The 27879-nt window shown below is 41.2% G+C and overlaps 3 protein-coding genes across 4 annotated transcripts in view; 1 reads left to right on the forward strand and 2 right to left on the reverse strand.

Annotated features, from left to right (window-relative positions):
- Positions 1–13864, reverse strand: part of POLR2B (RNA polymerase II subunit B) — a 41700-nt gene extending 27836 nt beyond the window's left edge. Inside the window, exons 1-6 of the mRNA XM_042936280.1 lie at positions 13679–13864; positions 7390–7462; positions 5100–5250; positions 1459–1571; positions 1122–1341; positions 781–939 (exon numbers count right to left, since the gene is read on the reverse strand). Coding sequence (XP_042792214.1) covers positions 781–939; positions 1122–1341; positions 1459–1571; positions 5100–5250; positions 7390–7462; positions 13679–13697 — 735 coding nt within the window. The 5' untranslated portion in view covers positions 13698–13864. The remainder of the gene's footprint in view (positions 1–780; positions 940–1121; positions 1342–1458; positions 1572–5099; positions 5251–7389; positions 7463–13678) is intronic.
- A 56-nt stretch (positions 13865–13920) lies between these two features.
- Positions 13921–27679, forward strand: NOA1 (nitric oxide associated 1). Its single transcript, XM_042936290.1, has 7 exons — positions 13921–15599; positions 16943–17107; positions 18170–18375; positions 21198–21329; positions 22475–22591; positions 26229–26349; positions 27364–27679. Exons 1-7 carry the CDS (start codon positions 14255–14257, stop codon positions 27564–27566), a joined length of 2289 nt encoding a protein of 762 aa, XP_042792224.1. The 5' UTR covers positions 13921–14254; the 3' UTR covers positions 27567–27679.
- Positions 22483–27879, reverse strand: part of REST (RE1 silencing transcription factor) — a 104330-nt gene continuing 98933 nt past the window's right edge. For both annotated transcript variants that reach the window (XR_006201939.1, XR_006201938.1), the window contains 2 exons: positions 25636–25717; positions 22483–22553 (listed from right to left, as the gene is read on the reverse strand). The gene's annotated coding sequence lies outside the window, so the exon portion shown is untranslated. The remainder of the gene's footprint in view (positions 22554–25635; positions 25718–27879) is intronic.

Below are 27879 nucleotides of genomic sequence, written 5' to 3' on the forward strand. Positions count from 1 at the left end.
TCTGTCATCTCTCTCCTCCTACTTTAGGCCTCCTTCCTTATCTCCCATCTTATGGCTGTTCAGTAACAATTCACAAACGATTTTTAGGAGCACCTGGGTGGCTCAGTCAGTTAAGCATCCGACTCTTGGTTTTGGCTCAAGTCATGGTCTCTCAGTTCATGGATTTGAGCCAAGAGTTGGGCTCACTGCTGACAGCATGGAGCCGACTTGGGATTCTTGCTCTCCCTCTCTCTCTCTGCCCCTCCCTCTTCCCTCCCTGCCTCCCTCTCTCTCAATAAACTTTAAAATAAATGATATCCAAATCTTCATCTTGCCCTTTTTCCTGTACCCTCAGCCCTCATATCTCCAAATGCCATTTGGTTCTCTCTACTTACATATCCATGAGATGATAAATGTTGCCATTGGAGGAATTTGCTACACAGCAATAAGTAAATAATACAATACCTACCACATAACACTGACAATATAGTCCAGAAAAGCTCTAAGAATGCAACCTGATAAACCGTAAGTCTAAACAGGGGGTGCCTGGGTTGCTCAGTTGGTTAAGCATCCGACTCTTGATCTCGACTCAGGTCATGATCTCACAGTTCATGAGATCAAGTCCTGTATCAGGCTCTGTGCTGACAGCATGGAAAATGCTTGGTATTCTCTCTCTCTCTCTCTCTCTCTCTCTCTCTCTGCCCCTCTTCATGCTCTCTCTCAAAATAAACAAACTTAAAAAAAATTACAAGACTAGACAAAAAGAAGTAAACCCAAACAACATCATATTCCAGTCCATACCTGTCCTCCTCTCGCCAGCATGCTAACCCAAATAGTACTGGTGGGTCGGGAAGAATTCTCCAGACATGATCTACACTCTCCTGTGTAGGCATATTTAGAATCCTTTTTGGCAAACACATAGACTGTGTTTGTTGCCATTTTTTCTTGAGCAATCAGAACCTTTGTGGACAATAAAAAAGTTACACCATAAAACCCACAGGTCCTTGAAGTAGAAAGAAGAATAAAAAATCTGCATCTTAAAACTTCCAGGTTATTCTGTATACAAGCTTTTTAATTTCAACTTTCATAATTTAAATCTTTATTATGATTTTATAATTTTCTTTAAGTAATGCTTACTATACCTTTTCTGACCCATTAATAATGAAATATCCACCTGGATCCAAGGGGCATTCATTTAACTCACAAAGATCACGATCTGTTAAGCCATTCAACAGGCAGTAAGTTGAACGCAACATAATCGGAATTTTTCCTATAAAAGTTTTCTGATGCTGAGTTTGAAGTTGTTCTTCACCTTCTTTAATGACAGTTTTGGTTATGTCAACATAAAGGGGAGCAGAATACCTTTAAAAACAAAAGTAGATCACAAGTAACAGTAAGATGTTTACTAAATCACTCAACTGGTTAAAATTACATTTTCTGAATGGTATTTCAATTATCAGCTACTGGAAAAATTCTTACGTGAGATTTCTTAATCTGGCCTCGTTTGGCATCATTGGTGAAGGAGCACCATCTCTTTCCCAATGGGTAGGCTTGGAGAGGTAAATTTGTTCAAACTTCAGCAAATATCTTGGCTAAAATGAAACCAAAAAACATGAAGAAGGGTAATTTTTGTCCATTAAAGTTTTAATGATTCCAATTTAATCAACACTAACATCTTGAGTAGAAACAGCTCTAGGAACTGCTGAAATTAACCCACTTTACTGACATGAGGACTCTCCAAAGCCAACATCCACATTCCATAGATGTCAAGTTTTATACTTAATTGCTTTCTTAAGGCAAAAGACAAAGCGACTTAAAATATCCCAAGTAAATAAAGACTATGCACATATCTCATGTGCTCTGTGTTTACATCAAACAGTTGAAGGATTTGTGTTAATGATCTATGTAGTTTCATGTGCACTCTCCTTGGTTAAGGTCAGAAGTACAAAGTTACCAAAAAACAAAAAACAAAAAGATATTCAGACAATTAGGACCATGCTAATCTAATCGACAGAACACACACACACACACACACACAAAGCCTAACTTCAATTAAATATACAAAAAATTCTAATTATTCTTTATTTATTTTGAGAGAGCATGAGCAGGGGAGAGGCAGAGAAACAGGGAGAGAGAGAATCCCAAGCAGGCTCCGCAATGTTGGAGCAGAGCCCAAGGCGGAGCTCAAACCCACAAACCGTGAGCTCAAGACCTGAGAAAAAATCAAGAGTTGGATGCTTAACCGACTGAGCCATCCAGGTGTCCCCCTACTTATTCTATAAAAAGGACTGACAACTTCCAGGCACCTCGGTGGCTTAGTTGGTTAAGGGTCTGACTTCAGCTCAGGTCATGATTTCATGGTTCATGAGTTCGAGCCCTACATCAGGCTCTACGCTGACCGTGCGCAGCCTGCTTCACATTCTCTCTTCCTCTCTCTCTGCCCCTCCCCTGCTCGCACACACTCTCTCTCTCTCAAAAATAAATAAGCAAATATTTTTTTTTTAATTTTTTTTTTAACGTTTTTATTCATTTTTGAGACAGAGAGAGACAGAGAATGAATGGGGGAGGGTCAGAGAGAGGGAGACACAGAATCTGAAACAGGCTCCGGGCTCTGAGCTGTCAGCACAGGGGCCCAATGCGGGGCTCGAACTCATGGATGGACCGTGAGATCGTGACCTGAGCCGAAGTCGGCGCTCAACCGACTGAGCCACCCAGGTGCCCCAAGCAAATATTTTTTTAAAAAAGCGGGGGGGGGGGGGGGGGGGGACTGATAACTTCCAACCCTGTGGGGAAAAAAAAAAAAACTTTCCAATTAATATCTATTTGCTCCCCCAATAAAACAAGATCCATAAGAACTTTCCAGAGATACACCAATAGTGTGGATTTCTCTCCAAACCAAATCTCAGAAAGGTAGACAGTGGGACTAAGCAGACCATTAACAGTAAATTATTAACACCCAAGATTCCCAAACTGGAGTAAAGGGCAAGGAGAACTGGTGGTGATCATGAACCAGAGAGAACCCTCCCCTCTGCTCCTTATTTCTACCACTATCCTAATCTAGAACATTATTATCTTAAACCTACGCTATTCAAAGATTTCTACCTGTCTTCAGCCTCTTCCCACTACAACTAAACACCATTTCCAAAGTAACCTTTCTAAAAAATGCTTTATGCAAATACTGTGACAATCTTTCAATAATTTCCAGTGACATCCAAAGCCTGACAATCTCGTTCTATTTTATCTTCTACTAACACTTACCAAAAACAGATCAAGCCACTAAAACAAAATAGATCAAGCCAAAAATCATATACTGACTGCTGTGGTCATTCTATCCCAAAGCCAAATAACACCAAGTTTATTTTCTTGCTGAAGCCCCTAAGTATCTTTTTTCTCTACTAAGACAAGTCCTACCCTGCCGTCACAGTCAGCTTAATTTCAGCTTAATTTCAACTTAATTTCCACTGAGTTCTGATACCCTTCAGAAATCTCCTCCTCCAGGGGTGCCCAGGTGGTGCAGTTGGTTAAGCAGCTGACTTCAGCTCAGGTTATGATCTCACGGTCTGTGAGTTCGAGCCCCGCATTGGGCTCTGTGCTGACAGCTCAGAGCCTGGGGCCTGCTTCAGATTCTGTGTCTCCCTCTCTCTCTGCTCCTCCCCTGCTTGTGCTCTATCTCTCTCTGTCTCTCAAAAATAAATAGATGTTAAAAAAAAAGAAAGAAAGAAATCTCTTCCTCCAATAGACCTCAATGGTACTGGCACTCTGAATCTGTTATGTTTATTGTTATCTCTCGTTTTGCAAATGCCAAGAAGAGAAAATGTCGTAAGTATTAAAAAAAAAAAAAAAAAAAAAGTATACCTATTTTTCCAGTACAGTGCCAAAAGAGTCAATTATTTTTGTTCTTAACAGCAAGTCTATGCAGTGTCTCCAGTTAGAATGAGAAGAACAGATCAACCCTCAGAAGCTTAACTACAGAGGGGTTCCTGGGTGGCTCAGTCAGTTGAACGTCTGACTTCAACACAGGTCATGATCTCACAGTCCATGAGTTCAAGCCCTGCATCAGGCTCTGTTCAGACAGCTTAGAGACTGAATCCTGCTTCAGATCCTGTGTCTCCCTCTCTCTCTGCCCCTCTCCTGCTAGTGCTTTGTCTCACTCTCTCAAAAATAAAATAAAAAACATAAAAAAAAAAGAAGCTTAGTTAGCTTCAGAAAAGAAAGACTGAACTGGTTAGATATAAAAGAAGGACTGAACTGGGGCTCTCCCTGACTCACTTTGTTTTTCAGTTTCCCCATTGCTCTCAAATCCCACAGTGCTACCTCTCTTCTCAAAAACTAGGGACAGCCATTATTTTGGACTACATACTGCTTCACAATCACTCATGTAAAACCAGATTATAAAATCAGACTCTTCCTATGATTTTAACAATGCTAAAAACACATATATGTGTAAACAAAGACTCTAGGAAACTTAGAAAAACTAAAACAGCTGGTATGTTTGGGTCATTTCCCTTTATAATCTCTTATATAATTATAATAATGTGTTTCTTACAAAAAAAATAAAGAGGGGTGCCAGGTGGCACAGTTGATTAAGCGTCCGTCTCTTGATTTTGGCTGTCATGATCTTATGGTTCCTGAAATCGAGAACTGAGTCAGGCTCAGCGCTGACAGCCGGGAGCATGCTTGGAACTCTCTCTACCCCTCTCTCTCTGCCCCTCCCCCACTCATGTGCTCTCACACTCTCTCAAAATAAATAAACTTTAAAAAATAATAATAAAAAGGGGAAAAGTCCTTCAAATACATTTTATGATTCCTTACTGTAAAAGAAAAAAGGGGGGCTTAACTATTTGTGGCTTGTTTCTCTTGGTAATTCATTATATTTCTAAGTTCCCTCTCCCCAGTTATTAAATCTCTACTATCTGAATAAAGATTAGTTTTGGACTACTTGCAAAATGCATCTCTCCATTAGGAAGAATAAATCAAGAGCTTCTTAAAAATGCTATAAGTACCCTGCTAAAAACACCTACCAATTTTTTTAAACCTTTAAGCCAGCTGACAGAAGGACTGAAATTTCAAATCAATACTTTTCTTTTACATATGTTACTTTATTAGAATAACCATCTTACCGGTTCTTCAACTTCTCCACTAGCATGCTGAGCTTCAGCTTGTAGGTCTATAGGTGGGGCATCTTCCACAATTCTTTGAACAGACATCTGAATAAACTCATCAAAAGAATCCAGCTGCTGTCTGACCAAGCCTTTCTCATCAAAATAGGAACTGGGAAAATATTTGGGTTTAAAACCAGTTACAACTCAGTGACGTTTTCTAGCATACTTCCTCATTTTCATTATAATTAAATCCAACAAATAATCATTAAATACCAACCACCTTATGTCCATCATTATACCAGATACTATGAGGTATCCAAAAAAGGGATGAGACTAGGAACACTTTCTTTGTAGAACTTATTAAGTTTAGGAAAACAAGACTTATGGGTAAAATAATTAAACCATAATATAAGAACTATAAGGAGACCCTAATTACAAATGTCTTTAAAGGGCACCTGGGTGACTTAATATTAAGTGTCTGACCCTTGATTTCAGCCCAGGTCATGATCTCACAGTTGTGAGATCAAGCTCTATGTCCAGCTCCACACTGGACATGCAGCCTGCTTAAGATTCTCTCCCTCTCCCTGTGCACACTCACAGAGTATCTACCTAGTTATTTTTTCTTAGCAAGATGCCTCTTGGTGTTTTAATACTCAAATATCACAGAAGATACCAATATCTCAATACAAAGTTTTTATAGCCATGTTTAATTGTAAAAATATACACTTATATCCCCAAATCTCAATACATTTTTAACAAAACAAGGTTCAGGGCACCTGGGTGGTTCAGTTGGTTAAGCGTCTGACTTTGGCTCAGGTCATGATCTCACAGTTCATGAGTTCAAGCCCCGCATCAGACTCTATGCTGACAGCTCAGAGCCTGGAACCTGCTTCAGATTCTGTGCCTCCCTCTCTCTCTGCCCCTCCTCCACTCACATCCTGACTCTGTCTCTCTCTCTCTCTCTCTTTCTCTCTCTCTCAAAAATAAATATTAAAAGAAAAAAAAAGTTACTTTTCTTGGGGTGCCTGGGTGGCTCAGTTGGTTAAGCATCTGACTTCAGCTCAGGTCATGTTGTGAGTTGGAGCCCTGCATCAGGCTTTCTGCTATCAGCAAAGAAGCTACTTCAGATCCTCTGATTCATTCTCTCTCTCCTGTCTCTCTCTCTCCAAAATAAACAAACACTAGGGGCATCTGGGTAGCTCAGTCTGTTAAATGTCTGACTCTTGGTTTTGGCTCAGGTCATGATCTCATGGTTCATAGTTCAAAGCCCCACATTGGCTCTGCACTGGCAGTGCAGAGCCTGCTTGGGATTCTCTCCTTCTCTTTCTGCCTCTCGCTCACTCTCTTTCAATATAAATAAATAAATAAATAAATAAATAAATAAATAAACAAACAAACTTCAATAAATAAACAAAAGAATAAACATTAAAAAATGAAAAGTTACTTTTCTTACCTATTGTTAAGGCTTCTGAGTTTTATTACATCTTAATTGCATTTAGAATTCGATGGAAATTTGGGTTAAAATACAACCTAACATAACTCTTTATCCATTTAAAATAATAAGAAAACTAAGGAATCAAATTAACACCAGAAATGGAAAAAATAGGCATCACATGCCTCCTGAAGGACTGCAAAGAGAACATCACTGCTGCCAAATGTCATCATCTGAATCTAAGGAAACATCAGACAAACCCAAACTGAGGGGCATTCTAAAAAGTAACTGGCATTCCAAAATGCCAAAGTTAAAAAAAAAAAAAAAAAAAAAAAAAAGAGAGAGAGAGAAAGGTTTATGGACGGTTCTAAATTATAAGAGACAAAAAAGTCATGAAAGCTAAACATAATATGTAATCCTAGGTTGGATCCAGGATCAGAAAAAAATTTATTTTGCTATAAACAACATTAGTGAGACAACCAGCAAAATTTGGATAAAATTTGTAGATTAAATTATTGTATTAGTATCAATTTCCTGATTTTGAGAACTTATATTTTAAGTATGTAAAAGAATATGTTTAGGTCTGCAACAGACTCTCAAATGTCTCAGGGAAAAAATATGTAGAGAGAGGGAAAAAAACACAAAGCAACTGTATAAAGTTAACATCTAGGGAATCTAAGCGAAATGTATACATAAATTCTTCATGTAACTTTTTAAGTCTTAAAATACTTTAAAGGTTCAAGTTAAATACATAGAGAAACCAGCTCTCATGGAGCATATACATATAAAACATCTAATTTTCAAGAACAGAATAAGCAGGAAATCCTTTTATAGTTTATTGTGCCTCTTAAGGCTTAGTTTAGTCTAAAAAGTTACCTGATTACAATCCAGCATGCTTCTTGCCACAAGTCTGGGGTGATTTCATCATCATCCTCATCATATTGCATATCTGCAAAAACCAAAAATATTGTATTCATGTGCGTATCTCACTCCTATGGTTTGAAGTAGCAGAAACACATTTACTCTCTGCTAAATAAAAAACAATCCTTTTACCCTTCTTCAAAAATCTCAATTAATCGAGTTATTACTAACGTATAATATACATAGGTATACATCTACATATACAAAGGTCTACGTCACATAGGTATTCTCCCAATATACAGAGGCTACAATTACAAAGGTTCAGTGTAAGTTGTGTGAATTTGTTTAATATTCCATCTTCTCTAGAAAGTCCATGTAATTCTCATGAATAGCTAACTGTAATAATATCTAGGAGCAAGCATGTAGTCCTGTAGTCAATAAGCTCCTCAGAGGGGCACCTGGGTGACTCAGTCGGTTAAGGCGTCTGACTCTTGGTTTCCACTCAGGGCATGATCTCGTGGTCATGAGATCATTCCCCAAGTTGGGCTCAGTGCTGACAGCACAGAGCCTGCTTGGGATTCTCTTTCCCTCTCTCTCTGCCCACCCCCCACCCCTGCTCACATGCACTTGGGTACTCTCTCAAAATAAATAAACATTAAAAAAAAATAAGCTCCTCAGAGACTGGAGGGACAGATTAGGGTAGGGGAGTAAAGCCAGAGAAGTGTTCCAATAGCTAGCTGGGCAATACCTTAAGGTACAATGGTCTATTACAACAGCATTTCATACATGTAAAGGTGTGACAGACTGTATTTTCTGAAGATGGCCACAACTGTATCTTCCATTTCACATGGTCTTTTATAATGTCATCTTGATATGCCTAGCATCAAGATACAGGGTTTATGTTTCCTCCCCTTAAATCTGAAGGGTTTTTGACAGTGCCAAAACTAAGACAATGCAACTAAAACCACACTACATGACTTTAAAAGCTATGTAAGAAAAGGCAACACAGCTCCACCCTGTTTGCTGAAACACATGCTTCTGGAGCTTTGAGTGTCCGTTAATTAAGTTCTACTACTCTAAGGCTTGTTTAATGTGAGGAAGCCCAAACCATACGGAGAGAACACTTATAGATGGTTCGGTCAGCAATCCTGGTCCTTGAGTCCTTCTAGAAATGTGAATAAATACTCTAGATCATACAGCCCACAACTGTCAACACTCAGCCTTTCTTTGCACTGAACCACTGACATCATGGAGCAAACATGTCATTCCTACCATGCTCTGTCCAAATTCCTGACCCACTGAATCCATGAACACACTAAATTAGTTTTCAAGCAGCCAAATATTAGGTTATGCAGCAATAGTAATATGAACAATAGGACATTTGAAAAATCAGAGTGCACTGGTCCTCTGATATTAGTCTCATCTTCTTATGTAAGAAGGTAAATGGGGGTGCCTGGATGGCTCAGTCAGTTGAACGTCCAACTTCAGCTCAGGTCATGATCTTGCAGTTTGAGTTCGAGGCCTGTGTCAGGCTCTGTGCTGACAGCTCAGAGCCTGGAGCCTGCTTTGGATGGATTCTGTGTGTGTCTTTCTCTCTGCCCCTCCCCGACTCACACTCTGTCTCTCTCTCCTTCAAAAACAAATAAAACATTAAAAAAAATTTTTTTTAATTAGTATGTGAGGGATGCCTGGGTGGCTCAGTCTGGTTAAGTGTGACTCTTGATTTCAGTTCAGGTCATGATCTCATGGTACTCAGATCAAGCCCTCCCCCCCCCCCCCCATCCCAAACCTCACTGGGCATAGAGCCTGCTTAGGCTCTTTCTCTCTCACTCTCCCTCCCTCTGCCCCTCCACCACCCACTCTCAGAAAAAAAAAAAAAAAAAAAAAAAAAAAGTGCTGGATTTTTATATTCTGACATATATGCAGTCTGCAAAACTTAAGAATTTTCTATTTTAAAATTAACACACATGGGGCGCCTGGGTGGCTCAGTTGGTTAAGTGTCTGATTTCAGCTCAGGTCATGATCTCACAGTCCATGAGTTCAAGCCCTGCATCAGTCTCTGTGCTGACAGCTCAGAGCCTGGAGCCTGCTTCGGATTCTGTGTATCCTTCTCTCTCTGCCCCTCCCCTGCTCATGCTCTGTCTCTGTCTCAAAAATAAATACATTAAAAAAATTTTTAATTAAAAAATAAAATAAAATTAACACATATATTCAAAATAAATTATGTAATAAATGCTTCTTCAATGGACTGGACTGACCCCTATACATGGTGGGAGGGGTAAGACAAAGGTATCTAAAATAGCTCAGAGATACCCAGCTTTGATGAAAGATTAGAGGCTAACATCACAGCCACAGAGAAGCAAATAAAAAGGTGGGAAAGGGGGAGAAATAAGGAGGTCAGCTTTAGGTATACTTGTAGATCATTTATCCCTTTAAACACTTGTAGTAAACAACTGGATATAAACATAAAGCTCAAATAAGAGTTCTAAATTACAAACAGGTGATAATTATTAATAAGTGATAATTAATAAGGTGATAATTGTATTAATATTACAAACAGGTGATAATTATTCCAGTAGAATATGGAAAGCTTATGTAGAGAAGACTGAAGGGGGGAAATTAAGGAATACCCCTATTAGAGTCATGTGAAAAGAAATGAATCCATGAATGAGACTCATTTACTCATTCACCTGCTCATCAAACATTTACTGAATGTATTTACTGTATCCCAGAGATATAGTAAATCTTCAGCTGTATCCTCAGATTATCACCTACTGTGGGGGATACAAACAAGATGAACTCAATTAACAGGAAGAACAAAGTGATATGGACAGTCCTAACCAAGACCTAAGGAGGTTAGGGTAGACTTCCCAAAAGCTGAGCTGAGCAGCAATCTCACATAAGAATAAACAGGAGTAAACCAGGCAAAAGAAAAGGGGTGAGACGGGAGGAGTAGAGATAGTAATATCTCAAACGGAAAAAAATTTTCGTGAAAGACTCCAAAATGAAAGATATTCAAGGAATGAAAGAAGGCCAATGTAGCTGAAGGATGGAGTGTGAAGTTGGAGTGGTAAAAGAGACTGTTTTTTACCAATAGAGAACCATTCTAAGATTTTAACAAAGGTGTGGCTAGATCAGATTTCATTTCTGAAAGATCACTATGGCCACAGTATGGAGAGTGAATTGGAAAGGCAAGAAAACTGGAGCACCAAAACCATTTGAGAATCTGGAGAAGTAATCTAGGCAAGAGATGGTGGTGGCCTGAACTAGAAATTGTGGCAGAGTGAACAGAGAAATGGCCAGATTTGACATATTTAGGAGGCAGAACTCTCAGGGCTTGGTGGCTCATTAGATAATAGGGACAGAAGAGAGGAATCAAGAATGACGCCCAGGCTTCTGGCTTCAACAACAGAAGAGGGTAATACCACTCATGGAGATGGAGAACACAGGACAAAGCAGATTAGGAAGACAGATAAAGAAAACAGATGTTTGGGCAGTGACAAATTTGAGAAGCCAGGGGCACATCCAAGTGAATTTGTCCACTGGCATTACATATCCAAAACATATGGACTGGAAATATAAATTCAAAGTCATCCACAAATAAATGGTAACTGAAGCCATGGAAAATAGATGAAATCCTCCAGAGAGAATATGAATAGTATAAGAGAATGAGAAGGAAAGTCAGATAGGTAGGAAGAATTGAGAGATGTGGCAGAAGGAAGGAGTTGAGTTTCCAGGAGGATGTCAACGATGTTAAATACCACAACGGAGTTTAAGGTTTAAAATGTTTTTATTTTTATTTTTTAACGTTTATTTATTTTTGAGACAGAGAGAGACAAGGCAGAGAGAGACGGAGACACAGAATCTGAAACGGGCTCCAGGCTCTGAGCTGTCAGCACAGAGCCCAACGCGGGGCTCGAACTCACGGACTGTGAGATCATGACCTGAGCCGAAGTCGGACGCTTAACCGACTGAGCCACCCAGGCGCCCCCTTTATTTTTATTTTTGAGAGACAGAAATCCTAGGCAGGCTCCATGCTCAGCATAGAGCCCGATGCAAGGCTCAATTCCACAACCCTGGGATCATGACCTGAGCCAAAATCAAGAGTTGGACACTCCACCAACTGAACCACCCAGGCACCCTGGGTTTGGATAATCTTTAAAAAAAAAAAAAAAATCCCTCTGATTTATCACTTGAGAAGTCACTGACATTCTAACTAAGAGTTGTTCTAATGTAGTGGCTTGAGCACAATTAGATTATAACAGGTTGAGAATTTGAAAAATGGGAATTGGAAACTTTTTTTTTAAGAAGACTGGCTGTGAATGAAAGGAGAAAGGCAAAATATTAGAAGAAAAGTAAACAAAGAGTTTAAGGATGAACAGAAAAACGTTTTCTTGAGATCAAGAGATCTAGTATTTCATATAGAAAAAGAAGTCAGGTGAAAAGGAGTGTCTAAAAACTGATGAAGGCATTATCTAATAAAGATATCAAAGGGCACAAGCAGAAATGGGATGTAGACTCAATGCTGGAGCAGACTTGATAAATGAAATACCTTTAACTTTCTTTCCACAGGGTTATTATACATTGCTAATGAGAATATAAACTAGTACAATCACTATAGTGGTTACTTGGCACCAGCTAACAAAATGTTAAACATGTGTATTATTCAAGCTGACAATTCTGTATCTAGGAATTTCTCCGAACGACATACTTGCATTGGACAAAATGACGAGTGCAAGATAATTCACAACAGCACTACTTGAACCAGAAAAAGACCGGATATGACCCAAATACCCATCAATAAAACACTACTTACGGTATACCCACACAAACCAGGAAGGTGTGAAAAAATCTGAGGGTGCTCATGAGAATATCCCATATATACAAAACATATATTATATATAAAACATATGTATTTACTGAGATATATATATCTCAAAAAATGCAGAAAAGTATGAGTGTTACCTTTTGTCTGTAAAAGGGTAGACAACAGAATCCCATTTATATTTGCTTTAGTATGCATAAAGCTCTCTGAAGAGAGAATCTAAGAACAGAGATTACCTACTGTGGAAGGGACTCACATTAGATCGTGGACAAGAGTTAAGACCTTACCCTTTAATATTTTTATATGTTCTACCTTGTGAGTGATGAGAATACATTATGCAAAATGTCAAACTAAAAAAACTTCAAATTTTTTTCTGAGCTAGAAGAAATCTAATGATATTTATAAATTTGTAGGCTCAAGATCTGAGACAGAGAAGTTTAAACAGTAGAGTTTATGCTCTTCTTTTTCTCCATGAAGTGGCTGCGGAAATAAAGAGAAACATGAGAGGTGGCCACAGGAGTGGGAGTCGAAAAAAAAGTGAAGTCTGAAATAGAAGCTGTGAAAAATGGAAGACTGAACTTTAAAAATACATAATGAGGGGCACCTGGGTGGCTGGCTCAGTTAGTCGTAGGACTCTGAGCAGGTCATGGTCTCCCAGTCCGTGGATTCCAGCACCACGTGGGGCTCTGTGCTGACAACTCAGAGCCTGGAACCTGCTTGGGATTCTGTGTCTCCCTCTCTCTGCCCCTCCCGCGCTTGTGCTCTCTCTCTCCCTCTCAAATATAAACAAACATTAAAATCATAACAATACTAAAAATACATAATGAAAATACACTAGATTTGACTAAGAATTCTACATGTGAAAAGAAAAAATACATATTGATCCCACTCAATAAAATACCTAACACCTGAAAACTACCATCCTGTGGGAAGAAGAAATTTAAAGATCTTTTAGTACAATATACTTAGTCATTTGACAGTATGAAGGAATTTCAAGAGACCAACCCCTCCTCCCCTCCCCGACCCTCCATACACGCTATATTCTTTTACCCTGCTGTATTTCCTGAGCCTAGCACAATACTTGGCACAGGCTGACACTCAAAAATTCAACTATTCAATAAATCCACTGTGGCCCTGGGGGAAATCAAAAACGGAGTCCTTTGCTTCAAAGTACAAACAACGGAATTTGTCTTACTGTTCTGCGCGCCATTTCAATATGGAAAAGCGGTGTATGAGACTTACCCAGGAGCAGAAAGAGGAGAGAACAAGACTCCCCTGACCAGGGACATCAATGCTACGTTCCCTGCACCCTCCATCTTTCATAATCCCAGCTTTGTACCCGGCCTGGGGAATTCTGGGGGCATGACCGGGAATACTTAAGCGACGAATGGGAGGAGGCCGCAAATTCTCAATTAATTCAGCTCCCCACTTTTCCCTCCTTAGATGGGTCGCCTCGGAGTGTTCTGAGTAGATACCTACCCTCGTCCGCGTCATACATATTGGCAAAGGGTTTCCAAGTTCCTAACTCTAGAAATCCGAAAAAACCGAGCAGCGGCCGCCGGCGCCCGAGCGTGAGGCGAAGTAATTTCCGTCTCCGGCGTTCCCAGAATGCTCTCCTTTTCAGGCCAGAGGCCACCCACAAAGCAGCCAACGTAAGATCTGCGCCTGCGCAAGTGGTAGGCCGAGCCTAGGTAAGGGTTAGAATTGCGCACGCGCAAATCGTGGGCCAACGCCTCCTCTGGCTGATTGCGAGGAAGGCTCTCACCGTCGGCGCATACCAATTAAAGTTTATTTTTTTATATCCTTGCACGATGACACCTGGAAAAAAAGAAACAAAAAGATGTATTGATAAAAGGCTTTAATTGGGACCATGAGTATGCGGCATTCGATTTTTCTTTGCAGTTTTAAGGACCAAAAAACAAGTTTTTAAAAACGTGATTCATTAAAAGGTTGCGCCAGCGGTGGCGCATAGAATAAGCCCGATAGTAAAACCCTCGCTAGCCTCCTGCCCACCCAGCTCAGCTTAGGTCGCCGGTGCTTTTGCCGCAGCTTTGAATGGGTTTCCAGGCCTCAGATCCTTCATCTCGAGAACCCACAGGAATAGAAACGAAAGGAAGAGACGAAATGCGTCGGACAAACAACAGCCCTCAGCTAGTCCAGGGTTTACGTCTCGAATTTAACACGCACCTCGGACCCCAGTGCGCCTGCGCGCGCGTGACTCCACCCTCGCCCTTACCCGTGGTGGTGTTCCCCATGCTGCCTGCTCGCCTGGCTTGCAGGCGGCTGTGGCCCTTCTTACGGGGATCTGCTCCCACGGTAGCGCGCCATGGCACTCAGGAGCAGCTTCTCGAGAGATGTGTGGCTGCCTCTTCCTCCCAGCACCCATCAAACCTGGGACGTAGGCTTTCTCGTGGCTCAACGGCAACTAGGGATTACGAAGGAAGAACTGACATGGAAGAGCATTTTTTGTTCCCCGAGTACGTCTCGGAGCCCGAGCCCGCACCGACCCTCGAAGAGCAGCTGCGAGAGCTGCAACAGCGGCAAGAGGAGGAGGAGCGACAGAAACAGCAGCGGCGGGAAGAGCGGCGGCGGCAAAAGCTACGGGACAGGAGTCGACAACACCCGGTCGTGGGACACCCGGACCCGACGGTGCCACCCAGCGGCCTGAACTGCTCGGGCTGCGGAGCGGAGCTGCACTGCCAGGATCCCGGCGTGCCCGGCTACCTTCCCAGCGAGAAGTTCCTCAGCGCAGCGGCGCAGACCGACGGCGGGCTGGCGCGGACCGTGTGCCAGCGTTGCTGGCTCCTAGTGCACCACCGGCGCGCTCTGCGCGTACAGATGAACCGCGAGCAGTATTTAGAGCTGGTGAGCGCAGCGCTGCGACGGCCGGGGCCCGCCCTGGTGCTTTACATGGTGGACCTTCTGGATCTGCCTGACCCCCTGCTACCGGAGCTGCCCGCGCTGGTGGGCCCCAAGCAACTGATCGTGCTGGGGAACAAGGTGGACCTGCTGCCCCAGGACGCGCCCGGCTACCTGCAGCGGCTCCGGGAGCGACTGTGGGACGACTGTACCCGCGCAGGGCTCCTTCAGCTGTCTAGCCACCGAGGGCTACAGCACGCTGGGGAGGACGGGCCGCGAGACGAGAAGGAGAATTCGAAGCCTTCTGCCAGAGTCCGTACGGTGCTCAAGGACGTGAGGCTAATTAGCGCCAAGACTGGCTACGGAATCGAAGAATTGATCTCAGTGCTTCAGCGTTCCTGGCGTTACCGCGGTGACGTCTACCTGGTTGGCGCCACCAACGCTGGGAAGTCCACTCTCTTCAACACGCTCCTAGAATCTGATTACTGCATCGCCAAGGGCGCTGAAGCTATCGACAGAGCCACCATCTCCTCTTGGCCTGGTGAGCCTTAGGAGGCCCGTCCCCTTCCTTTTGTGAGATGCTGAGAGTCTTATCGCGGGCACTTAGTATATCCTTCCTTAATGTCCGTCCACCAGGGGCTGTCTGGAGTCTTCCCTTTAAAAATTCTCTCCCTACTTTGGTCACACCTCTCTTTTGTGTCAGCCTAGTGCTTGGAAACTTGTATGTTAGAGTAATTTTCTCATGGAGCACTTCTATGTTCCAGTCACTGTGCTAGGCACTGTAGATGAACCGGGGAACAAAGCAAGAGTTCCTGCTCTCTTGGAGGTTTCTCCCGTAGCTTTACTTATTTGTATGTTTCTCTGGAAAGTCCTTCGTTTACTTTTTTTTTTTTCCTTCTTTTACTTTCTAAAACTCACTCCACCCTCTCAGTCTTATTCTCCATATCTTGTTTATTCATAAGATCAGTATACTATACACATTTAACATTTGAATAATTCACTAATGCTATATGATGTGACTCTGAGAGAAAAAGTCAACTTTGTGGTTTCGGTTTTTGTTTGTCTTTTTAATTTTATTTTTAAGTAATCTTTACATTCAGTGTGGGACTCGAACTCACAACCCTGAGATCAAGAGTCGCAGGCTCCACTGACTGAGCCAGCCAGGCACCCCTCAAGTTTGTGATTTTAAGAAACTTCTGTAGGGGTGCCTGGGTGGCTCAGTCGGTTAAGCGTCCGACTTCGGCTCAGGTCATGATCTCACGGTCTGTGAGTTCGAGCCCCGCGTCGGGCTCTGTGCTGACAGCTCAGAGCCTGGAGCCCGAGTCCGATTCCGTGTCTTCCGATTCTGTGTCTCCCTCTCTCTCTGACCCTCCCCCGTTCATGCTCTCTGTCTCAAAAATAAATACACATTAAAAAAAAATTAAAAAGGAAAAAAGAAACTTCTGTAATTGCAAAACAGGTCCTTTTGTGACCCTGTTTGTATTTAACAGTTGGCAAAACTGCCTCAAACCAGTGTTTCAAAACTGCCTTGAAACCAGTGTTTAGCTTTGATGGGCCATATTTCTCTGTCCAGGACTTTAGTTAAATTATACACAGAAGTGCTCTTATACTTGATGATAGTACAGTGAAAATGAAAAGAAGGGAAAAAAAGCAGGTCTGCAGATTTGAGATTCAAATCCAGGTTGAGCCTTTGAGCCAATCTCTGAGCCTATTTCCTCATCTGTAAAAGTAAGAATTATTTTGTAGAGGGTTGTCACGAAGGTTCCGTGAAGTAAATCACTGTACCCAAGACAAGGTAGCTCCTCAAAAATGTAGGTTTTTCTCCCCTTATTCTCTGTTCTTTTATAATGTTTATAACGATATATTTATTCTTTGGTATTTCAGGTACTACATTAAACCTTCTGAAGTTTCCTATTTGCAACCCAACACCTTACAGGATGTTTGAAAGGCAAAAAAGGCTTAAAAAAGATGCAACTAAAGCTGAAGAAGATCTTAGTCAGCAAGAGCAACATCAACTTAATCTTTTGAAAAAGCACGGTTATGTAGTAGGTAAGCATCTTCTTTAGAAAACTCTTGTCGGGGCTATGCTAAAAATTTTTGTGGAGCAACATGGAATACAGCTGTCTGGGGCTAGCCAGTTTTTGTGGCTACTGGGAAGAGACTACTTTCCCAGTTCTGGAACAAAGAGGCCCCTTTAGAGGCAAAGCTACTATTTGGAAACCCAGAGTTCACTGTGCTGATACTTGGAGAAATCCAGGGAAGGAAACCTGCAGTAACTGCCCACCAACCATTGTCAGCAGTAGAAGCATTTTCACTAAGAAACAGCACCCTCTCCTTGCAGACCACCAGCACAGGTTGTTGACTGCATGCAGCAGCTTTAAATTAGATTTTCCCTCCTTGGGGCTCCTGGGTGGCTCAATCGGTTAAGGGACCAATTTCAGCTCAGGTCATGATCTCACAGTTTGTGAGTTCGAGCCCTGCTTCAGGCTGTGTGCTGACAGCTCAGAGCCTAGAGCTTGGAGCCTGCTTCAGATTCTGTGTCTCCCTCTCTGTCTGCCGCTCCCCCTCTCATGCTCTGTCTCTCTCAAAAATAAACAAAAAAATAGATTGTCCCTCCTTTACTAAAAATATTTTGATTTGGGGCTCCTGGGTGGCTCAATCGGTTGAGCGTCCGACTTCAGCTCAGGTCATGATCTCACAGTCCGTGAGTTCGAGCCCCGCATCAGGCTCTGTGCTGACAGCTCAGAGCCTGGAGCCTGTTTCAGATTCTGTGTCTCCCTCTCTCTCTGACCCTCCCCTGTTCATGCTCTGTCTCTGTCTCAAAAATAAAACGTTAAAAAAAAAATTTTTTTCTTTTAAATATTTTGATTTGCAGCACTTTCCACCCATCCCCCCACCTGGTGTACACAGCTAGCCACATACTTGACCATTGTAAGAGTCTGACTCCCACTGCCTTTGAAAAGAGGGCAAGGGTATCATTGTAGTCTTGCTTCTGTACACCGTATTTAGTCTAAGTAACTTGTTTGAGGCAAGTAAGAAGAATAAGAATTATCTGTCTGGAGTCAAAACCTTCAAAGGAGTGACTAATAGCTTAACTATAACTTGTTCTAGGAAGAGTTGGAAGAACATTCCTATATTCAGAAGAACAGAAGGATGAAGCTGCCTTTCAGTTTGATGCTGATTCCCTTGCTTTTGACATGGGAAATGAACCTGTTATGGTTGCAGATAAATCCACCAAACGAATAGAATTGACCCCACAAGATGTGAAAGATGCCCACTGGTTTCATGACACCCCTGGAATTACAAAAGAAAATTGTGTATGTATTTGTTGTCTTTTAGAAATACTTTCAATTGCACAAGTATTGTCTTAATTGTCAGAACACAGGAAAGGAGGTATTCTTTCACTTCAGACTCACTTCTCGTTCCTTCCTAGAAGCAGTTCAGGGTGATCTATCTGCCACCAAGATGTGTATTCCATTTGGTAGCCTTCACTGCCAACATATTTGTGTTATTGTTACCTTAGTTATTAGGAAGACATTTATAAAATCCTAGATCTTGAGGTTGGAAGAAAGCGTAAGTATCACTGCAGTCTAGCCACCTATTCTATGCTTGAATTCCCTCTAAAACTGTCCATCCAGCTCATACTAAAGTAAGGAGTGACTCACCACCAGCTGAAGCAGTGTCCCCTCATCTCCCAAGGTAACCCCATTTGGCCTTGACCTACTCTTTGGGTTGAGCTGAACAGTCTCCCTGTAACTTGTACCTATTGTTCTTCAAATGGACCTGTATGGACTAAATGCCTGTTACCCTTGCTAGACTTTGAACTACTTTAATGTGTAATGTCCTGTCTTTTCCTCACTCTATACTCTTCACCTTCATTAGTTCATCCAACAAAACATTGAACATTTACTGCACTGACATAATCCAGATAATTTGTCTGTTTCTTGCAGCTCTTCTCCCTGAGAGAATAGGCTTATCGTCTCTCTCTCTTGCCCTCATTACATCTTTTTTTTAATGTTTTATTTTTGAGAGCATGCAGGTGGGGGAGGGGCAGAGAGAACGACAGAGGACCTTAAGCAGGCTCTGCACTGACAGCAGTGAGCCTAATGTGGGGCTTGAACTCATGAACTGCAAGATCATGACCTGAGCTGAAGTCGGACACTCAACCAGACACTCAACTGACTGAACCACCCAGGTGCCTGCCCTTAATACATCTTTTTAATCCAATTGCAGGATTTCTTGGGCAACTTTGTTTTATCTCATTAAAGTTAGCCTATATTCCACACACTCATTAAATCTCACAACTTTTTATTCATTTGCAGTTTTGATAATCATCCAAGTCCTGGATTGACTGGTATGCATCCAGGATATAGCCTTACAACATATCCATTAATCAGTTTCCTTTGAATCTGGTCACTGACCCAAGTTCCTGAATCGCCTAATTATGTCTATATGCCTGTGAAACAACATTGGTGTCTTAGCTTCTTTTCCTTCTTTGCCTTAGGTGGATCACTTAACAGTTTAATTATCAGAATGATACTCTTATTTAGTGTCCCGTGTCACAGAATCATATAGATTTTTTAACATTTTTGCACTCCCACAGTAATTGCTTGTCACCCGTCTCTTCACAATCTAGAACTTCAGAGCAACTGGATTGCTTTCTGGTAATGTTCCAGCACTTTCACTTCACCAATGTATTCTTCAGGGGTAGCAGTTATTTCCATCATTTATACCCTCTTGTCAAATAGAAAAGCAAGAATTTGCTAAATATTCTAGCCAGCAGAATGAGACCCTCAAATTTTTAGAACTAAAAGGTCTCTGGCAGTCTGCTTCTGTGTCAGTTTATTGATACATTTATTAGATGCCTTAAACTAGTGTTTCCCAAACTGATTCAAGGTATTCTGTTTTGAAATAAAAGTATTAAAGGCTCTGCTAAAAAGTGTTAAAAGGTTTCTTTACTGCAGGTGGCTTTTAATGTGCTTTTTTCAAACAAATGCTGAGGAAAAGTACTTGCAGCCCCTTGTTATGTATTTTTTTGTGAGGCTCTCTAGGTTTCACATATTCTTTATTTCCTTATTTTTCTTAAACAAGTTCACAAAAGTTCTTTATCCATTTTTTTTTTTACCTTCTCTAATATTTCTCGTCAAAAAAAATTTTTTAAGTAATCGCTGTCCCCAACATGGGGCTCAAACTCACAACCCTGAGATCAAGAATCACAGACTCCATTGACTGAGTCAGCCAGATGCCCCATAATATTGCTCTTTTTTAATCAGATTTTGATTCTTTAAATCTTACCAAAATCTTGTTCTTCTTGGCTTTCCTTTTCCATTTTCTCTAGTCTCTTTAGGAACTCTTCATCCTTAGAAGCCAGAGGATTCGTTTTAAAAAAAAGAAGCAGCAGCAGCCAGAGGATTCATAACTTTTTCTCATTTTTTGCTGAGCATTTGGGGCAAATGACTAGAATGCAGAAAAAGGTTCTTCAGAACTCTTTACCTGCTCCTAGAATGAGGTGACCATTTTGCATTTAATGCATGCATACTTGCCACTGGGATATAAGTATTTTGCCTTACCTTTAGCTGAAACCCCCTGCCCCCCAGAAGCCTTGATGGAGAGCATATATATGCCATCTTGGAACTGACTCATCAGTTGTTTTCAGTTCACACCAGTTTTGACATTTGAGGGATGCTGCTCACATAGAAAGTCTCATACTCCCATAAAGTTGTTTTGCCATTACTCAATATTAAGTTGTGAAGCAAGAGTAGAGCCATCCATAAATTGATTAAGACAGAATGAATATAGTAATTTTATATGCAGCAAATTCTGACATATTTTGGTTTATTGTGAAGTCCGAAATATTTTTTTACCTAAGAGGTAAATCAAAATATATCATATCTTCAATAAAAGTAATTCTTGGGGCACCTGGGTGGATCAGTTGGATGAGCCTCCAGCTTTGGCTCAGGTCATGATCTCCCAGTTCAGGAATTCAAGCCCCACATCGGGCTCGCTGCCATCAGCACAGAACCTGCTTTGGATCCTCTGCCCCGCTTCTTTGACCCTCTCCTGTCTGCACTTTCAAAAATAAATAAACATTTTTTTAAAAAGTAATAATTCTCTAAAAAATCTACCCTTTGCTTTACAGGTTTTAAACCTTCTAACAGAAAAAGAAGTAAATATTGTTTTACCAACACATTCCATTGTTCCAAGAACTTTTGTGCTTAAACCAGGAATGGTTCTATTTTTGGGTGCCATAGGCCGCATTGATTTTCTGCAGGTAAGAAAAGTCTGCACCATTAAAAAATGACCTACTGGGGCACCTGGGTGGCTCAGTCAGTTGAGCATCCAGCTTCAGCTCAGGTTGTGATCTTGAGATTTGTGGGTTCAGGCCCCACATGGGGCTTTTTGTGCTGACAGTGTGGAGCCTGCTTTGGATTCTCTCCCTCCCTCTTTCTGTCCCTCTTTCTCTGCCCCTCACCTGCTTGCACTTTCTATCTCAAAAATAAACATTAAAAAAAATTTTACAAAAAAAATGACTAGTTTAAGGATACAAATATGTGAACAAGACTGGCAAATGTTGATAACTAGATCATGACTGTTGAGGAGGTTGGTATCCTTTTTGTTTGTTTGAAAATGTCCATAATGAAAACTTGGGAAAAAGAAATGGGGAGGAAAAACAACTAGTAGGTCTCAGAAACTAGATCTTCATTAGGATATTAAATGCCCCAGACAACTTGGCATGGAGAAAAGTTACTGTACCTATCCTGTGGTATTGTTTCACATGGAAATCATAGGTCCAACCTTAGGTGTAGGGTTAATGTGCATTAAATAAATCCCACACTTTAAAGATTTTCTTTTTAAAAAAATAAAGATTTTCTTTTTAAGTAATATTAATACCAAATGTGGGGCTCAAACTCACAGTGCCCTGATCAAGAGTCACATGTTCCACCAACTGAGCCAGCCCTGCACCCCTGTCATACTCCTTTATATCCCATGAAATGCATACATTTATGTATGTACTTTTTTGTTTGGTATTCAGTTACTTAGCTTCATTCTGGGGATTTTAGAGTATTTATAGAACTGTTCCCTATTTTCCCAAAGTGAGGAAAAAGGGAAATGAAATGTGGATGTATCCAACAACACTAAATGCAACTTGCAAGTTATTGCTATAGCATATTTCTTGGGTTTTGTGTTTCATTAAAACCCATAGAACATTAATATTTTAAACCTAGCTTTACACTGGGACAATTAGAACATTTACTTATATTTACTTATGTTTCCTTATAGATTACTTATACTTATTTACATATCCATTTACTTATAAAAGGAGCTTGATTTTTTTTTTATTGATTGTACATTGTAATGTGCTGGTTTTGCAAGTTTTTCATTCTGTAAAATAACTTCTTTTCTTCCTTTCTTAAGGGAAATCAGTCAGCTTGGTTTACAGTTGTGGCTTCCAGCCTCCTTCCTGTGCACATTACTTCCTTGGACAAGGCAGATACTGTGTATAAGAAACATGCCGGTCATACATTACTCAAGGTGAGGCAACACACTTTGAAGATTGCACGGTTAGGTTAACCTCCACTGTGACAGTCCCACAGCCCTGCTAAGAAAGCCTTTCTTGGACATAACCATCTTTGTTATACAATCAGCTAGCTGTCTCCTCACCTGTTCTGGTTGAGGATTTTGACTAGCAAGTAAAATAGGTTGTAGAAGAAAAGGATGTTGTTTGGACTGATCCTAGAATAGCTACAGACTTGTGTTTTCTCTAAACTACACTGACCAATGCAATAGCCACAAGTGCTATTTAAATTTAAATTAATTAATTAAAAGTAAATAAACTTTAAAATTTAGTTCTTCAGTTGCACTAGCCACTTTTCAACTGCCCAGCAGTCACATCATCACAGAAAGTTTATTGGATAATGCTGAGGGAAGAGAAGTTACAGATGTTCTCACAACTGGGGGTGCTACTTGCGTCTAGTGGGTGGAGGCCAAGGATAATGCTGGACATCCTGCAATGCACACAACAGATGCTCAAAACAAAATTCTCTGATCCAAAATGTCAGTAGTTGCATGGTTGAGAAGTCCTGGTCTGGGTGGAAAAGCTCTCCTCCCAGGTTCTTAATCCCAGTTACTTAGAGATTATGCTGCCTCTTTACTCCTGCCCTACCAGCTCCTTCCTTGCACCTGTAAGTATGTTACAATTTCTCTCACCTTTTTTTTAATCTTATTTTTAAAGTTTATTTGTTTTGAGAGACACAGCAGAAGCCAGAGAGGGGGAGAGAGTATCCCAAGCAGGCTCTGCACTGTCAGTACAGAGCCCAGTGTGGGGCCCAGTCCCACAAACCATGAGATCATGACCTGAGCCAAAATCAAGAGTCGGACACTCAACCAGCTGAGCCACCCAGGCGCATCCAGTTTCTCTCATCTTTAAAAAAAAAAAAAAAAAAAGAAAGAAAGAAAACAAAACTTGGGGTGCCTGGCTGGCTCAGTCAGTTAAGCGTCTGACTTCAGCTCAGGTCATGATCTCACAGTTTATGAGTTCAAGCCACACATCAGGCTCCCTGCTGTCAGCACAGAGCCTACTTCGGATCCTATGTCTCCCTCTCTCTTCCCCTCCCCTACTCATGCACCGCACACGCACGCTTTCTCAAAAATAAACATTCAAAAGAATTACAAAAGCAAAAACAAAAAATTCAGTATCCTTCAGTGTCCTGCTTATTTATTCCTTCTTTTTACTGTCAAGCTTGCTCCTGCTCCTCATGTCCATCCTCTGCAGTCCCCATTTGTCCTGTATCATTGAAATTGTTCTTACAAAGTTCACCAAGTACTGAGTGGGAACCGTTTTCAGCTCTTTAATAATAAGACCTGACATAGACATTGGTAATATATAATGTATAATATTTAGATTATTGGAGCCAGACTGGGTTTAAATGCTTGCTCTGTTCCACCACTTGACAAAGCTGTGTAACACTGTGTTGTACCTACATCACAAGGTTGTGGCGAGAACTAAGTTCCAGGGCACTGTTGTAACTGCTATGTGAGTGTTTGTGATGATGATGAAACACATCTACACAAATACCAGGTGCATCCAGCAAAGGTGGTTTAGTATTGATTAGTGCTTATGCAACTAAATGTAAGCCAGAACCCAAAATATACACTGCTTTCCAAAGAGGATAAAAATAAACCTGACTTGAGAAATAAATGTTTCTTTCTATCTGTATTTCCTAAGAAAGCCAGACTGAAATTAAAACTCCATTGACAGGGGCACCTGGGTGGTGTCAATTAAGCGTCCGACTTAGGCTCAGGTCATGATCTCAGGGGTGGTGAGTTTGAGCCCTGTGTCAGGCTCCGTCCTGACAGCTCAGAGCCTAGAGCCTACTTTGGATTGTGTCTCCTTCTCTCTCTGCCCCTCCCCTGCTCACACTCTCTTTCTCTCTCTCAAAAATAAATAAACATTAAAAAATTTTTAAAAAACCAAAAAACTCCACTGACATAACTGCCCTAAAGTTAATATTCCAGAGACCTGTAGGATGGGTGAATATATAAAGGCAATCAGCAATATAGATCTGTTGGTGTTTCTGCATTTAAAAGACTTTAGTTCTCCGGTTAAATTTGCTTCCTTTTTAGGTAAAACAATAATAATACATGAGTTCAAATACAGCTTGAAATTTCCAGGGAAGGAAACTTCTTAGTTTGTATAACATGGCTCTCCTAAAAATGAATTCTGTCGTTCTCTGCCCCTGTGCATCTGTATAGTTTTCAGAGTGGACATCATTGATGCTTTCCAAAGCAACTATCCCAGTCTTCTCTGCCAGTAATGGAAACGTTCTGGGGGGTGCTCTGAGACTCATTCTTGCCTCCTGGTTTTCTTACTTACCTCCCAAATCCAAGTCAGCCCTCCCTTCTCATTATCACTGAATACAGCCTCCCAGTTCAAGCTGTAATCTGCTTTCATTAGGCTGTTTTTGAGATCCTGAAGTATTTTCTTAGCTTCCAGCTTTTATTGTCCTCCTCCCACCCCCACCCCAAATATACCTCTACAGCCCCTAAAGCAGTGGCTTCTCATGCAGGATTGACTTTTGCCCCCAGGGGACATTTACAATTTTACACTTCTGCAGCCTCACAGCCTTCCCCTCCAGCCCCCATCAAAGCATTATTCAGCCCAAAATGTCAATAGTGCCAAGGTTAACAAACCCTGCACTACAGAGATCTTTCCAAAATACAAAGCAGATCACAGTATTCTTTTTTATTCTTATCTCTGTTCTTTTTCCTACTTATAATTCCTTGGTAGTTCCACATTACTGAGAAGTCTAAACCAACAGCTTCATCACTGACACGCACATATACACAGACTTAACATACCCTAGACAGTTCAATTACAGTTCCCTGAATTCATCATCCTTTGTCTTGTGTACATGATGCTAACCCAGAATACTTTTCCACTGAGTAACTTCAACTTTATCTCAAGATACTCCTCAGATATTGCTGCTTCGTCAAGGTTTTCCTTGACTAAAATATACTCATTACTTCTTCCTCCTCAACTGTAGTACTTGATAGATGCTTCCCATGACATTTCTTACCTTGTAATTTGTTTACATGTTATTTCCACCTTCTGATCTCCTTGGGCACAGGGACCATATTGTAACATCTATCTTTGTGTCCCTAGTGTTAAACAGAGAAAGATTTATTAATAAATAAGTTATTATCCAGTTACTTCCCATTCATGGACACATCTATAAACAGAAGCTAAACCTTACCCATTGCACATGTACCCTTCACTTGTAATGAGGCAGGGATTAATCTTTGAGGTCAGCCAGGCCTATGAGACCTAAGGTATTTTGAAGGATGTTACTTTAATTGCTCAGTGTTACTCTGTGAAGCTTTATGGAGGGCTATAAAAACAGTGTAAACTAGTAAAATAAGATTCTGCTATTAGGAGGTTACCACTGGACACATACTCACCTGCAGCTCTTACGTCCTGGGATCTGTAGGCTTTATCTCGTCACAGGGTTCCCATGCTTTTCATTTGAACTAGAAGTGATTTGGGGTTTTCAATAGCTGAGATTATTATTGATCCCTCTACATAACTAGTGTATCGGTGCTTTACTTAATATTAGAGTTATGGGCAGTTTAATTTGAACTTCCAAACGTCTTCATTTTATTTCAATGGCAGGTTCCAATGGGTGGAGAAGAAAGAATGGCAGGATTTCCTCCTCTTGTTGGTGAAGACATTACATTAAATGAAGGACTTGGGGAATCTGAAGCAGTGGCTGACATCAAGTTTTCTTCTGCAGGTAATTGTACACCAAGCACTTTTTAAAAGGTGAATAGGGGGCGCCTGGGTGGCTCAGTCGGTTAAGCGTCCGACTTCGGCTCAGGTCACGATCTCGCGGTCCGTGAGTTCGAGCCCCGCGTCAGGCTCTGGGCTGGTGGCTCAGAGCCTGGAGCCTGTTTCCGATTCTGTGTCTCCCTCTCTCTGACCCTCCCCCGTTCATGCTCTGTTTCTCTCTGTCTCAAAAATAAATAAACGTTAAAAAAAAAAATTTTTAAAAATTAAAAATAAAAAAAAAATAAAAGGTGAATAGGGGCACCTCGGTGGCTCAGTCAGTTAAGCACCCAACTCTTGATCCCGGCTCAGGTCATGATCTCACAGTTTGTAAGATCCATCCCCACATGGAACTCTGCACTGATAGCGCAGAGCCTGCTGGGGATTGTCTCTCTCCCCCTCTCTCTCTCTCTCTCTCTCTCTCACTCTGCCTTGCTCATGCTCTCTGTCTCAAAATAAATACACTTAAAAGGTGAATTAAGTGTCCTTACTGGTATTTTTATAGAAATGTGCACTTATCTGATATAAACTGAGGATTTTAAGAAATATACTAATTTAGAGGCACCAGTGGCTCCGTCGGTTATACGTCCGACTTCGACTCAGGTCATGATCTTCGACTCAGGTCATGATCTCACGGCTCCTGGGTTCAGGCCCCGCATCGGGCTCTCTACTGACAGCTCAGAGCCTGGAGCCTGCTTCAGATTCTGTGTTTCCCTTTCTCTCTGCCCCTCCTCCACTCACGCTGTGTCTCTCTCTTAAACAAACATTAAAAAAAAGAAGAAAATATACTAATTTATTCATTAAATGCAGCCTACTCTGAAAATAAATTTGTACCTTTTCATAAATGCATTGTATGCTTTCTTAAAAAATAAAGTGAAAGAGACCAGTAGTCTCCTTTGGTGCTCCATTTTGAGCTTGGGGTTGACATTTTTAATAAGATGGTTGCTAACACCATTTTGTGTTCTATCACATGCCTGCATAGGTTGGGTTGCAGTAACACCTCAGTTTAAGGACAGACTGCATCTCCGAGGCTATACACCTCAAGGAACAGTTCTGACGGTCCGGCCCCCTCTCTTGCCATATATCGTTAACATCAAAGGCAAGCGCATCAAGAGAAGTGTGGCCTATAAAACCAAGAAGCCTCCTTCCCTTGTGTACAATCTGCAGAAGAAGAAAAACAGATAGAAATATGAAGTTGACCCTGTTCACACTGAAAATATTAACTATACTGGACATAACTACATATGTTAAATTGTATTAAACATAACTATAATAAAGCTTTCTTTGCTCCCTTTAAACCACTAAGGACTGTGCCTGTTTGTACTGTATTGAGTTTGTAAATACAAGTTGTTTTTTTTGTAGGGTGTGTATATGTATGTATTTGTCATCCAAATATACCTCAAAAGGAGTTCAGCTACATTCAAGTTTCTCTCACTATTTATTAAGACCAGATGTCGGGGCGCCTGGCTGGCTCAGTCAGAGGAGCATGCAACTCTTG

Source organism: Panthera leo, chromosome B1 (assembly GCF_018350215.1).
Source record: "Panthera leo isolate Ple1 chromosome B1, P.leo_Ple1_pat1.1, whole genome shotgun sequence".
In the NCBI taxonomy this organism is placed as follows: domain Eukaryota; kingdom Metazoa; phylum Chordata; class Mammalia; order Carnivora; family Felidae; genus Panthera; species Panthera leo.